This window comes from Micropterus dolomieu, linkage group LG11 (assembly GCF_021292245.1).
Source record: "Micropterus dolomieu isolate WLL.071019.BEF.003 ecotype Adirondacks linkage group LG11, ASM2129224v1, whole genome shotgun sequence".
NCBI classification, from domain to species: domain Eukaryota; kingdom Metazoa; phylum Chordata; class Actinopteri; order Centrarchiformes; family Centrarchidae; genus Micropterus; species Micropterus dolomieu.
The window spans coordinates 27,880,701-27,896,049 of NC_060160.1; the positions used below are offsets into that span (position 1 = coordinate 27,880,701).

At 39.3% G+C, this 15,349-nt stretch overlaps 2 protein-coding genes across 4 annotated transcripts in view; both read right to left on the reverse strand.

The window, feature by feature from the left end:
- The window catches only part of galcb (galactosylceramidase b), a 14,866-nt gene extending 3,959 nt beyond the window's left edge, over nt 1-10,907 (reverse strand). The window contains exons 1-13 of one of the 3 annotated variants that reach the window (XM_046063070.1): nt 10,721-10,907; nt 10,474-10,542; nt 10,311-10,374; nt 9,380-9,493; nt 8,352-8,491; nt 6,995-7,033; nt 4,746-4,876; nt 2,712-2,867; nt 2,142-2,266; nt 984-1,111; nt 682-771; nt 511-600; nt 259-403 (exon numbers count right to left, since the gene is read on the reverse strand). In XM_046063070.1, the coding sequence (XP_045919026.1) occupies nt 259-403; nt 511-600; nt 682-771; nt 984-1,111; nt 2,142-2,266; nt 2,712-2,867; nt 4,746-4,876; nt 6,995-7,033; nt 8,352-8,491; nt 9,380-9,493; nt 10,311-10,374; nt 10,474-10,542; nt 10,721-10,864 (1,435 nt within the window). In that variant the 5' untranslated portion in view covers nt 10,865-10,907. Of the gene's footprint in view, nt 1-258; nt 404-510; nt 601-681; nt 772-983; nt 1,112-2,141; nt 2,267-2,711; nt 2,868-4,745; nt 4,877-6,652; nt 6,781-6,994; nt 7,034-8,351; nt 8,492-9,379; nt 9,494-9,589; nt 9,690-10,310; nt 10,375-10,473; nt 10,543-10,720 lie in introns of those variants that run through there. The other 2 variants (XM_046063071.1, XM_046063072.1) reach the window with 2 other exon arrangements.
- Nucleotides 10,908-13,094: 2,187 nt separating this feature from the next.
- The window catches only part of LOC123979457 (GTPase IMAP family member 8-like), a 17,693-nt gene continuing 15,438 nt past the window's right edge, over nt 13,095-15,349 (reverse strand). The window contains exon 3 of the mRNA XM_046063379.1: nt 13,095-13,858. Within this exon, the coding sequence (XP_045919335.1) occupies nt 13,095-13,858 (764 nt within the window). The remainder of the gene's footprint in view (nt 13,859-15,349) is intronic.

Consider the following 15,349-nt stretch of genomic DNA (forward strand, 5'->3'; position numbering starts at 1 on the left):
ATTGTTTAATGAAATGTATGGGGCTGATTGTCCTTGTGTTGTGTATATATGATGGTTTAGCAATGTTGTTATTACATTCATGCCAATAAAGCTAATTTTAATTGAATTGAAAAAATTAAGGCCTTTTTTCTTTAATGATTCAAAGATATTAGGTCAAGTGGAAATACAAGAATACATACATACATGAAACCAGAGAACTAAATCCGTTAGACAGAGAGAGAGAGAGAGAGAGAGAGATTGTGTGTATGCTATACTTACCAACCCTGAAGTCGTCCTTGTAGACATTAGGGAAGCGAGCAGAAGGAGGTGGGTCAGGGTAACAGCCTTTCTGTCCCGTTGTAATTGTTGTTAATGTGTAAACCTCATCTTCAGCCAGATTTAAGGTGAATGATCCATCTAAAAGCTGAAGTCATCATAAGCATGTAAAAACAATAAAGCCGTGATAAACTTGCCAACATTTCTAGTAGGAAGAATATTTCCTCGTTTATCTTTTTGGACCGTCTCTTTCACCTTCAGTGGAGTTATGTTCTCGAAGAAGGAGGGCTTCTTTGTTTTGACGTTAAACTGTGACCGCCATACTTGGAGTTCCTTGATGGAGGCCTAGGAAAAATAAATATCCCTGAATAAGACAAAGTATAACTCACCAACTTTCAACAGTGTGATGAAGACAGAGAAACTTACAAAGGATCCCTGAAGCTGGAAAGTTGCATTCTGGGATGTCACATTGAAAGGTGGGAGTGGAGGTCTTATGCACACTGACTGATCATGAGTCTGTAAAGGCAATATTGAAAAAAGCAGTGTAAATGTAATGAATGTTTTTGCCACTTTGTTAGTTTATGTTACCAAACAGCTGAGCTTCATTTAATCTCCCTTAAAGTAGAGTTCTTTATAAAAGAGTTTTTCATATTTAAATATTCTTTTCAATTTACAGAACCAGAAGATGAAAACATTATTAAAAATGTAAATAGGAAAGCCTAACTTGCCATGGTTTCTATGACAACAGTGAGGTTTCCTTTCCCATCAGTCAGCGCCACGTAACTTCCACCTTGTGCCAGATGTCCAACAGTCTGTAGGTAGGTCCATCCTGGCTGGGTGAACTGTGTTGTGTGGGCTATAAGGAAAATAATACACTGCAATACTGTATCATTTCTTTATTAAATCATTTCTGATAACAGAGTTCGACAGATATTCTTTTCACACCCAGTCCTTTCTGTAACAGTCAGAGGTCCTGTAACTGTCCACTATCAAACTAAATCTGTCTTAAGTGTAACTAAATGACTAAAATCAAAAGTTCTACATTAGCTTTTTTATATCACCTCTACATAGTCAAGGGCGTAGACATGTTGCTACCAACATCCAGCAGCTACTCAACTGTCCCTAATTATAATTTTCATCTAAACAATGAAATAGATCCACTGTTGCCCGTCAGTGTCTACTCAATATATTTGTTACACAGACGGAATGTGCAATTTTAGCCCTTTCATGGCCTTTACAGGGTCCGTACTTTAATGAACTCCTCCTCCAGAATTAATTGGATCGACGTAAAATTTTGGCTGTGCAATCTAAATTCACTGAAGATAAAAAGTTGTGCTATCTGTGAGTTTTCGCTTAAGGGCGTGTCCGCAGTGTGGAGTCGAATATTGATGATTCTCCATGAAAATAGAAGTTGTTATAACTTTAGTGTACATACTCACATCTGTACCGAACTTTACGTGGTCGATAAGAGTCCTGAAACGAACACATCTACATGCTAATATTCACTCAATGTCACAGCACAACCTACTGGCAACAGGAAGTAGGCACTTTGTAAAAATTGGATTTTTATTGCCTTTTCACAGCATGGTCCACACTTCATTTACTGGTACACAACATAGCATTAGCGGGTGTTGTCTAGCACCACCTTGGAGACACGAATTGACGTTTCACTCAATTCCCTTCATGACCAGTCTAAAACGTTCAATAATTCTGAGCCGCGTCTCCCTGCCAATGGGCGCAACTGCGTTTTCTGCATTTGCATTGTTTTCAGAAGCAACATGGAATGTGCAACGTCCTGTTTGACATTCTGCTTGACTGTTAGAATCAACAGAAATAATATGCCTCGTAGTTCACGGTATCCAGTAAGTGCAAGATGAAATGCAGACCTGTGATCCAGATAGGGGCCTCCACCACATAGTTGCCGCTCCAGGGCTCCTGAGCTGTCATTAGCCCGTCTCTGCCGAATGGGAGGTCCTCATAGTAGCTGGCCACCAGGTTCCAGGAGATGGTGCTGGAAGAAAAATCATGGCTTAATCCAGGCTTTCCCTGCATAGTTACATTCACTTTAAAAGAAAGAGATAACTGGGTGTTGGATCCTTTCTTCCGTGTAAGTTACAAATGAATGGATTAATGACTTATATGATGATATGAAAACACTGCCGAGGCTGCTTCTTCTGTTTTTATTCTATTTAATGGACTTTCTTTTAATTGTATATATTTATTTTAAACATGGATGTTCCTATAGCTTTTAGTCATGTTAAGCACACTGAATTGCCCCTGTTTACAAAATGTGCTGTGGAAATAAACTTGCTATTGCTATGAAAGTAATTCTTTAAAACCATCAATTTCTGGTTAATCAAATAAAGCCTTTGATGAAAATCTGAAATCCTAATGAAAAAAACATGCAGTCAGAAATGCTCATTACTTTACAATATATTGCTTCTGTATTTTCTTACGCAGTCATGAGTCCATTGACGTAGTTCTGGTTGAGGATGCGAGCCCAGCAGCCTCCCCCCACCTCATCATTGAAAGTGCTGTAGTCCTCTGACGACCACAGCTTCTTCTGCGTCTTCAGGGCGTCTTTCACTGTGGTGGTGCCTGGGTAGTGGGCCCTGAGCGTCACACATACACACACACAATCAAGTTCAATATAATCAGAAAATAACAGAGGTCTATAAACATGTGCGTGTGCTTAGGCAAGATCTGTGCTCTCACACACAAATTCCTACATTCCCAACACTCATTCTACACCGACCAAGTATGGGCCTCTGGTCTGGTCATTTTGAAGAAACAAAAAAAGAATTGAAATTTCACTACTTTTATGGTCTTTTACCATAATATTACAGACACTGTCTGAAAGGAAAGGTTATAATCCCTTCATTTTTCAGGCTGATTATTTTCACCAAAGAAACCATTGCAACAGAATCTACAAAATAGCTAAAAAATGCAGACACTGCCTTTGGATGATTGTCAGGGAAAGTGAATACAAGGTTGATTTATTTGTCACAATACAACAGGTTGTAGAGGGAAATTGAGTTTGTGACTCCCTTCTGCTACGTAGCAGACAATATACATTAATACAAAAGCAATTGTAAAAATAACTATATTTTGTTTAATTAATTTGAATCACAAAGAAATTAGTACTTTTCTATTAAAAGTATTTTTGTTGAGGAAAAGGAACTTAAAAATATTTACTAATCATATTTGTTGAAAAAGATTTTATCATAATAGTTTTGAATGTCTTACCTCAGATTTGTGAAGTGTTTGAACGGTTTGGTCTCAAGTTTGTCACGTTCTTATTATAAAGAATAGTTTAACCACGCAATTAACCATCTGGTTCCTTCAATTTTCACTCAGGAGCAAAAATCAGCCTTTAAACTTGAAAGAAATAATGATTTGACATATATCGTGATATCGATATAGACTGATATGAAATGTTTTTATTGTGATAACAGTTTTGGCCACATCGCCCAGCCCTAGTTTATCCACATTGATATTTTTCAGTTCCAAATGAAAGCCAGGTTAAGTAAATTTAGATTTAGCAAAGCTAGCGATGGCTTATTTATAGGTTAAAACAGAAGTCAAAAAGACAGACTTCAGTCTTACTAAACTTTTGCCAAATATGTGGTTGCTGGGTTTTGGTGATTAGTAGATATTACAGATGCTGCAATCAACAAGCCAAAAGCCAAACAGGCCAAAATCAATCAACAATCAGATATTTCCTGATTTGATTATTAAATTTCATAATATATAATATTTTATTTTACATTAATACGTAACGATACCTAGCCCAACTTACATTTCTTCACAGAGCTTTGACAAAATCCATTTATCCTTCTGAATATTCAACTTCAGAATTTACTCTCACATTACAGTAATCCAAAATCTACTTAAATCATCTTTTCATGTTCGTTATTCTACACATACACAACAGACAGGAGTCCACCATACACAAGGTACAAAGGTTTGTAGTCCCTTCATGCCACACACACACACACACACACACACACACACACCCCCCTTAACAGAAAACTAAATTTGTAATAAAATATCATAACATATCTTGTTTTCTTTTATTTATTTTATATACAGTTATACACAAAGGCTATATATTGTACCTGCACATATACACCCTGAACATTCTGCAGTGCATATTTTTAATACTGTGAACGGAAATAAAACTTATCAGAATCAGCCACAGATAATATGATTGGTGATTCTCTAGTAGCTTAAAAGCCACAAACACGTGCAAGAATTCAAAAAAGTTGCACATGCGCACACACAAAACAGAAATGCTGTGATCATAGGCATATTAGTGTTGTAGGTACTGTACATAAAGCATGCAGGTAAAGACTATATTCTCAAGCCCTCACCACAGATAATGTATCACCTGTTAATAGCTCAGTATTTTTAGGCACAAGCATCAAGTTAGAGAGTAACAACAACAAGCTGATGTTAGGTGCACATGTCATGCATGAGGGGGATCCTACCCTATCACATCTACAGCACTGCTGAGATCAGAGTCGTTCAGCAGAAACAGGGCAATGGGCTCCCACAGGTTGTCACTGGCTATGATCCTGACCCACTCCAGACCATTCTTATCCAGAGTGTACCGCAGCAGCTGGTACAGCCAGTCATAGTCACACAGGAAGACGTAGAACAGAGGAAGACACAGATTCACCGCTGTGACATTTCTGACTTGGTCTGGCTTTACAGTATTTGCTGCGGCCATGTAAAACTCAAACACCTGCAAAGACTATACGGCAATAAAGAAAACTGACTTTAAAGCTGAGTTAAACAAGCTGAACGCATGACACCTGACATATTCTGATCTTACGTCGGCGTGCCTAACATGTTAACTATTTACACCTCCAGCAGAAACGGAGCAGCATTAACATTTTTTCATTCATTCATTTGTAGTTGTCTTCCTGTGAAACTGCCATATGCTCACTGTCCTGGAGTGGTCTACATCGACAGCTGAGAAAAAAATATCTGGCTCTTTAGTAGGGCTGGACGATATGACCTAAAATCAAAATTACAATTAATTGAACATTTTACCTCGATTATAAAGATTGTTTTGTTTTTGTTTTTTATTTGGTTTTGGCCCTCATAGTTCACCGAAAAGGCCCGTACTGTTACTATAACTGTAACTATTTAAGGGGGGGTATTTTTTTTTCCAATTCACAAATGTCAAAAATCAAAATGTCGTCCAGCCCAACTGTTTAGCTGTTAAATGCTCCTCCATGTTCACCAACACCAAAACAACTAAAAGAGGCTAAAAGGCCTGTTATTGCTGGGCGATTATTGCTTAGTGCCCACTCTTTGTGTTGTGTGAGTCATTGTTGGTTACCTGGCTATATAGTAGTGACAGGGCGAACAAGGTCATTTATCCACAGTTTAGTCTGCTCCCATGGCCTCACCTCTCATAAGCAGAGATAATGTCTCATCACCAAAGACAAGTATTTTATCATTCTATCTTGCCCGTAAACTGTAGCTAATCATGTCACAGTGCACATGCCTCAAAACAGCTAATGTAGCCGGCCATCATCTGAATTATTTTTTGACCGCAAATAACTTTATGCACATTGAATTAACTACTTCTTCAATTTTACCATTTAGCAATCAATACTGGATAATTCAGCTTAAGGGCTGGTGATGGGGCAGTGCAAAAGACACATGCCTTTGGTGTGAGAGACCCGGGTTCGAATCCACTGTGAGACACCAACGTGTCCCTGAGCAAGACACATAATACTTAGCTGCTCCAGAGACGTGCGACCTCTGACATATATAGCAATTGTAAGTCGCTTTGTAAAGCGTCATCTATATGTGAAAAAAAGATGTAATTATTTTTTTCCAGTCCCGGTGATTATTGTCTGTGAGGTTGTCACTCTGCGACACCTTTGACATTACACAAAGTCATTTGATCCACTGTATGGAGCGCAGCTTTTAAACCACTTGAAAAATGCAATGTTGCATTTGTTTTTATTTTACATGACGGCAGCAATATACTGTCCAGTTAAATACATCAAATGAGTGACCAATGTTTAGTGGTAAATATGTCACCCTTTATAGGAAAATACTTTCCCATGCTCCTACAGTAGGTGGACCATACTGAAGCATGCACACATGCAGCTATGACTGTACTGTTACTAGCCCAACAGAAAAACAGCCACAAACATTCAGCTTTGATTCAGCACAGCAGTTAGATTTATAGCAAAGAAGAAATTGCCAGATCAGGACAAGCCCAACTCGCCAAGAGATTTGAGTAAAGACACCCCCAAATGCAGCGGACAGTTCTCAGGTATCAAAAAAGGTATCAAATTGTCTTGACTCGCAGCACACGGGAGTTTTAATTTCGTGCCACCTCTGAGTGTTACTTCAAGCCGATTGTACTTACCCAACCACCTCAACAGAATCATTAAGGTACGGGTCAAGGATCATAGATTTAGCGATGCTCCAATCGCCGTCTGCTGCGATGATGCCAATCCCAGTTAGACCCACTCTATCCAGCATGTTCCGGAGCACCTTGGCAACAAACACATGCTCTCAGAGGAACCCAGCTAGAACTTCAAATCGTGTCAGCCGCTGAAAATCAAACTGAATCTCTCATGTGGGAACCAACTCAAAGTTAGTGGCTGTTTTTCTCATTTCCTTCCAAGTTTAGGCTAAGCTTACCCACAATTAACATTTGCCAGTCAAATCAATGATAGGACATTGAAAGATAAGAGTTGAGGATTACCTTGATGTACTTGCTGTCAAAGTTTCGCTCATTCCAAATCTAAAGAGATAAAAGTCAATTATAAATTACACAGCACCCTCCTCAAGGTAACATGTAATCTGTTGTTCAAACAAACTCCTCAATCCAGCATAACATGGTTTTCATACCACATGCAACTGAACTCTGTCAGACTTGCTTTGTGTAACAGCTCCTATATTTACTTTAAATGCTGTCCCCAAGGTAGTGGCAAGGTTTTTCATACCTGTGGCTATTATTCTAATAGATTACGATAACATTGTACTCACCAAACTTCATTGTTTAAATGTGGGGCAAGCAACCGCAATGTTCATACCTTCTCCTTTTACCCTTCAGTGCATGCTAAATGAATAAATCAGTGCTTCAAAATGTCATGCATTATGAGGGCCGTAACGATTCGAGCTCTTTTTTCATGTTGCTTTTTGTGGAACTTAAACTATAACGTTACTAACTTACAGCGCAGTTGTCAGTTGTTAATAAAGACCATTCGGCTCAGCACCAGCGTGTGTATGTGTGTAAGTTGCTGGTTTATGTAAATTTACTTAATAATAAAATTTGTTTGGCAGGGTTTTGTCACTCTGACTAGCACTCAGCACCAGCTTGCTCAGACTATCTTTTCACACAGGAAACTTGGGGTCACAGGAGTCGCTCTGCGCTTCTCAGGTGAATAGACAAGGAGACGAGCATAAAACAGGCGCTGTATGGATAGTAACCATGGCAACAGCTTCTTTGGGCTGTACAGCTGTAGCCTTTTTAACTTAAGTTAAAATTATACATAACATTACCAGATATATTAAGTTTTTCATGAATCAAAACAAAAATGTCAATAATACCTTGTTAAGCCACAATAAATCACCAGAGGGGAAATGACCTCACCACGACAGTCCTACCTGAAATGTCAATTTCCTCATTCCTTATTGTACAGGGAAACTGAGAACACGCAACTACACTATGTATGTTAAAAGTTTATCCAGGACGTTGGTCTGCAAACTGTTATTTGTGATGGACATTTCCAACAGACAATTTGGTAACAGTTCCACCACTCACCTTTGTTTTCACTTCCAAATAAGTGTTTAAAACGGGGGGTTGTTTTCAGCCTGTCTGATCACCTGACTGCTCACACTGATGTCAGCTATTAACAGGTGAGTACAATGTTATTACCAATAGTGTAGAAATATTGGTCTAATTGGTCTATTAAAAGAAGACTCAAGTTATACCTTTTCCAAATGTCAGCATTATAATTAGCAAAGCACACTTCTATTGTCTTGATATAAGGGGCAGTTCTACAACACACAGCATGGAGCTTAAACAGGAATTAGATTCAAAGTTAATGAATACACACCCCAACATACTGAATGTCCAGGTCATGGTACTGTTTGGCACCGAGGATCCAGTTCACCACATATGCTGCAGTGATGTCTGGGTAATCATAGGGCCAGTTCTTTCCATGGCCCACCCAACCAGGAAAGGCCCAGGGTAAACCTACATGAAGACACACACCTTGTGAAACGTGTCACGCCACATCTAATGAGTATCAGGGTTCTACGGAGTACCGAGTACACGTAAAATCAATTGGTGCCATTTTTTGGTCTCTGAGAGAGCATCTGAGTAAAAGAGTAGAAAGAGAGCGAGCGAGACTACGAGAGTGAGATTCCTTCACCCCTGCAGTCACCACCACCCTGAGGGCCGTTTTTGTTTGCCGTTAACTGTAAACTTGACAAGCGGCAGCGAGAATAAGCTGTTAATAAGCACGCTGTTCCACACTTCAGGCAGGTCTCACTCTCACTGCAGTATGTGATGGTGCACATTATAAATATGACATCCAGCCTCTTGTCAAACCAGAAAGTAAAGGTTGAGTCACCCACAGTCCCTTAAAACTGTAGCCACATACAGATATCAGATTACAGATATCCTGTGAGTAAGGGAAATGGTTAGTGTTTAAAAAAGAAAACACATCCTAGCAGGGCTGCCTTTATCATATATTTATTGCTAGAGTAATTTGTTTTATACTTTAAGTTGTAAAATATTATCATTTTAATTACTTTTTTTTACTTATTACTAATGTTAACAATAATGATGTTCTAAATAAATCACATTGTTGAAATTGAGAAGTCAGGACCGTGAAAAGGTACTGTTGGGCATCAGTCCAAACAGTACCCAACCCTAATGAGTATGTATAGGCATTCAAAAAAGCCTTCATGGTGCATTCAACCAGGAGTTCCTGACATCCATTTACAAGAGAAGTAAGTCATATTTTGACCATTAATTAATGTCAGTGTCTTAGTATCATGTTCTTATGTTATCTTTATTTCCTTTTCACAGCGGTTAGTTCGAGTTTCCTGCAGTGCAGATTACACAGCACTTCCTTACCTATAAGTGTAATATTTGGATTCCTCTTCTTGGCCTCTTTCATCAGCCACCACTCATAGCCTCGAAAGTAGTTCTCGTCATTCTCATAGTGCATGTGTGACGGCTCCGTTCCATCTTGAAAAAGACAATAGTCCAAAGTATTGGGAAAACCATGATAGCATAACACAATCCTTAAATCATCTGTGGATCCAAGGCGTACACAGTGTTTACCCGTGGCCCTGACGCAACCCACTTTCTCTATCAGTAGGTCTTAACAGCTGACTATCCTAAATGACATCTGGTCCACTGTTAGAGGTCTGCTGCTCTGTAGCTAGGATGAGTTAGAAAGAAAACAATTCAGTTTCACTACCATACATGATCTATAAACGATCAGTCTAATCAGCTCAAAGCCAGTATGAAAGAAGTATTTATATATTTAGTGATGATAGCAGATATTCTATCTACATAATGCCAAAACCATGTAATCACAACTTAATATCTGCAAGCAACAAAACAGAAATACATGAAGTCTTTCCACCACATGTCAACTGTTGACACTCTAGCAGCCATTTAACATGACATTACCATGGTTATATTAATATTTTGTCTTTTTTAATTGTTTAGTAATTCTCAGCGATTCATTCTAAATATCTTTGGTCCGAATAAACATGTCAGTGTTTGTCATGCACCTTGAAGCTTTGGGGAAATTCCAACCTTTCAACCCTGACTGGAACACAGCATGATACAGCCACTGATACCGGAGTGTTTAAGAGTATTTGATTTATTGACTGCTGTCTGGATGTAAAGAGAATTTCAACAACTATACTATAACACACACACACACACACACACACACACATATAACGTTATATATAAACTTACGGGGAAAAAATGCCTTCCCCAGCTTTAAGCAAGTTTTAAAAACGTTATAGTGTTACTAAATATCACTCACCAGTCGTTTGAGCGTCTCCTCCAATCTCCACCTTCAGTATGTGCAAAGAGGCTCCAAAGTTTGGCTTAAGACAGTAAAATAAAAACATAACAGTGAGTTCCCGGGTAGCGGTCCTTCACACAGCACTGCATGGATGCTAACGTTAGACATCATACCATCATACCTTGAACAGGTAGTCTAATATCTGGCTGCGGTATGGCTCAGCATAACTGACCAGTAAACGGGACGTCGCCTGAAGGAACCAGTACACACAACGTTACATGAGGAGCATGTTACATGTTACATGTTACATGAACAAGGACAATAACAACAGTAAGATTCAGACAGAGAACGTCACGCTCTCCTGTGTGGACTGTAACGTTGGTGCTATCATAACCAGGAAGTTAACGTCCGACACCGAGTGAACTCACCCCTCCGCCGCTCAGACCTCCAATTCCGTCAAAAACCCGGCCCAGCCCTTCTTTGTCGTTCAGCACATACGTGTGACAAGAGCAACACTCCAAAGACAAATAAAAACAACATAAAACAGCAGCCGCAGACACCCGTCGGTCCATCCCGGTGCCCGGAGTGTCCGCACAATGCGCGCGGATGCTGCGTGCGCGCACACGAGTTAAGCACGTCACGTGATAGCGCTGCTGGGGTCATGTGGTCTCAAATATGTAAACAAATTTCGATTCAGTTCAAGTCAATTAAATTCAAATCAGCTTTATTGGCATGAATGGATAACAACAATATTGCCAAAGCTAGAGATTACATAAGAACAATTAATTTCATACATTTCATTAAATAAGTAAGTAAAACAGTAAAAGTTGTGTTTGTGTGTGTTAATAAAAAATAATAATAATGAAAAATGTAAAAATTCTGTAAAAATAAATATAAAAAATAAAAGTAAATAGCAGTAATTATTTGACATTTGGGCATTTCTCCCAGTAAACAGGAGCACAAATGAAATTGTCATGAGTAGATGGAACAACCTGTTTGACTGCAGATAACTTAAATGATCAAGCTGCTTTCCCTTCCCTTTACCAATCTTATTTCAAGAAAAGAAAAAAGAGAAATTAAAAGAGTATTCTTAAGTTTCTTTGAGAGTATCTATAGGTATAAGGTATAAATAGTTTTGGTATTTTGTCAAAATTGTGATTTAAATGATGCCTGAAGTCACATAATTAAAAATACATTTTCTGTCATTTACGGTTCCAAAGAACTTTTGTAACAAATGAGGTCTGTATTTTATATGTGAGCAACAAGCAAAATGTGCAATAAAGGACACAATCACTGGGTGGCACTGTTGTTCACCTTAATAGACTGAAGTCATCTGTTTGCTTGGAAATGATTCATCATCTCATGTCAGAAACTAAAAGCAGGACAGGACATAAAATATAGTTGCTTGGAAGTATGTTTATTTGTCATTGGAGTTGTTGTTTGATATGTGAACTGAGCTGTCTGAAGAGGTGTGTCTGTTTTCACCAGAGTGAAATATACAGCTGAACTGTAGCTAAATGTAGAATATTGGCACATGAATACACTTGAGTAGGAAATCATCGGGCTCCACTTCACTGGATACATTTTGAATATTATAAATTTGAATTTTTTAAAATTGCTCTAAAACTACCTGTTTTCCCTGTTTATACATATATATACAGCACACTAAGTCATGATAAAATATAATATATACTATAAAACTTCAATTAATAAGCCGTAGCTTCACTGAACTCACCATGCCATTATTTGGGACAGGCCTTTAATTCCTTTACCACACCGGTAAATCTTAATGAATAATACTTTGAAGCTTATTGTTTCAGAGAAATGAACTAAACGATTGAAAAGTGGAGAATCTAAATGATCTAACGACGTACAGCATTCTCATACTGGCAAAGGTTTAAACATTTCTATTGGTATGCACAATCTAAGCAGCGACCCAGTGAGGTTTTATACATAAAAAACAGAGCAGCCATCTAATTGAGACCTGTGTTTATTTATAAACACTTGTAGCCACACCAGACCAGTAAAACGGACAGGCGTCTGATTGGGACAAGCCTTTTATTTGAGGTTTTATGGTACTTTTGTGGTGTACATTTGTCAAGCTTAACAGATTTACTCCAAGTTACCATGTGGCCACCCATCAGTCAATTCTATCTATCTGCTGATCCTGTTCAGCGCCATGGGGGGATGGAATGTATCCCAGCATGCACTGCGCAAGAGGAAGAGTACAGCTGCCTCAGGGCTAACACACGTGGACTGTCTAACTAAAAAATAATATTCCACCACCTGCATCAAATGCATCCAATCCTAGTCAACAAAAAGAGTTCAAGACACCATCCTGATATCCACATCAACATCATTCCTGCAGTTTTGTACCTGAAAATCTCTATACAATACGCCTACATGTAAACACAATAATTAACATGTACAATATATACAGTGTTGTTCCACCTGTGTGTCAACAGTTTGTCTTTGTCCCTCTCCTGTTTCAACATGACTATGTCTACAAGCAGCCCCTTAAAGAAAAGTTTTTCCCTTTTTGGTCTGGAGGAACTTGACCCATCCAGCATCACATGGACAGTCTTACTAGAAGCAGCCCAGGCAGAGGAGGCAATTTTGGAATAAAGTATTTTACAACTGTTTGGCTCAAATTTTAATTGTGCCAATGTGCTAAACTTTTGACACAAAATGAAAGTATCTGTATAGGCACTACAAAATGCATCATATCATTTAATCCATAATTATCAGAGCATCACAACGTGCTTCACAAATTCCACTGCTTCTGAAGAACACCTCCATCACCTACTGCAGAATACATTTACTGCGTTTAGTCGACCCTCCTGTTAAATTCATTTCGCTCTTAACTTTAGCCTTCAGGGTGCTCTTCCTCTCCCGCTCTGCCACCTTCTGCTCCTTTGAAAGTCTTCGTTTCTCTTTCTTTGAGGCCTTTTTTGCTTTTGTGAACAACCGTGCGGTGTAGTGCCCTCCGCCATTGTCCAGAGTCATTCTGTCAATTTTCTCCAGTAGCTGGTCAATCTGTTCCTGGTCTTTCACCTGGTTGTTGAAGACGTGATATCTCCCATAGCATTCCTGAATGAACTCTTTGAGTTCTTCACTCTTTGAAACAAAGCTTTCAATAGTTTGTTTCTTTAGTTTGTCTCCATGTGTGAACAACACTAGTGAGTATTTAGCTGCCTCTTCACCAAAAGTGCTTTGAATCATCCTCAGGGTGTCTTTCTCCTCCTGGGTGAACCTGCCGAGCCTCAGAACCACAAGGAAGGCATGAGGACCAGGGGCAGACAGAGAAATACACTGCTCAATCTTCTCCAACACTTCTTCATGGGTGAAATTTGTGTCACACAGCCCCGGAGTGTCGATGACGGTGACATTTCGACCTCTAACCTCTCCCTCAGCCCTCTTGCATTGAAATGTCCAGGAAGCAGCAGACAGTTGTGACTGAAACACTTCGCTCCCCAAGATGGTGTTTCCTGCGGCACTCTTCCCCGCTCCTGTCTTCCCCACCAAAATGATTCGGAGTTCATCACTTTTCATCTGCTTCCGAGAAACTGTTGAGATAAAATATGGCAACATAATACATGAAGTTTACAAAGGCATTGGCTGGGGAGGATCAAGGCTCCTCTCACTTTGCTTAATTAGATAAGCAATCTGCAAATCTTACCAAAATGTCTTTTTAATTTTTTTGAAATACAACAGAAACACAAAGTAGTACAGACAGCCATAATTTCAGCTTGTGGTAAAACGGTGCAACATTTTGGTGGGTATTTAGCATGTGAAAGTACAAATTACATATTTGCGTGCACAGTGGCACTATCCAAAAAACACCTTTTTTAATGCATATTCGGAAAGTTTTAATTATTGGTCACTTGATAGGCACACAGTCATGATATGTGTCACTATTAGCAGTTAAGTAAATACCTGTTTTCCACCAGGGCAGTATAAAACAGAGGTTTAGCTGGTGATCTGAGCTTCCATGCTGTTACCGTTTTATTGCCAATAATATTCATCATCTGTTTGTCTCAGGAAGGTAACGGCACATTTCTGTCCACCTTGCAAAGCCATAACAGAGCGCTGTAGAATAACTACATTAAATTACAATCCAACAACATATTTATTTCTACGAGGGCAGTAAAAGTTTAGCTGGCTGATCTGAGCTTTCATGCTGGAAGCTACCTTTTATTGCCAATTAGTGATCAGCTGATTGATTGCCAATTCACGATCAGCTGATTGTCTCACAAAGTAGTGACAAAGCCAAAACAGAGCACTGGAGAGAGAGAGTCACTACATGAAATTAATGAAACTATATATTTTACACCACAAGCCAAAGTACAGCGCTGGAGAACAACTACATGAAATTAATCCAACTACATGTTTTTTCTACCAGAGCAGTAAAAGGTTAGCTGGCTGATCGCTTCCATGCTGTGAGCTAACGTTACCGTTTTATTGCCAACTAACTTTACTGATCAGCTGATTGTCTAGCTAACATGACCAGAAAAGCCAAACCACAGCACTGGAGAATAACAAGGCTCCATTAAATGAATCCAAATAACGTTACATATTTTACACCACTGAAAAGAGAAACACGCCAGGTCTGTCGTCTTCTCTTCTAACTTCTAATAAACCAGAGGAGTAATCAGAGACTGTGTAGTGGTTGGCACTGTCGCCTCACAGCAAGAAGGTCATGGATTCAAACCCCGGTTGCCCCTGCCTTTCTGTGTGGAGTTTGCATGTTCTCCCCGTGTCTGCGTGGATTCTCTCTGGCTTCCTCCCACTATCCAAAGACGTGGACTAGGTTAATTGGCGACCCTAAATTGTCCTTAGTGTGAGTGTGAGTGGTTGTGTGGCCCTGCGATGGACTGGCGACCTGTCCAGGGTGTACCCCACCTTTCGCCCGATGTCAGCTGGGATTGGCTGCATACAAGATCCTGTATGCAGGATAAGCGGTTGACGATGGATGGATTATTATTATTTCCTCTTCTTCTTCTACGGACGCATTTAAGGTAGTGACGGGGCGTCTACACTGCTGGAATTATACAAGC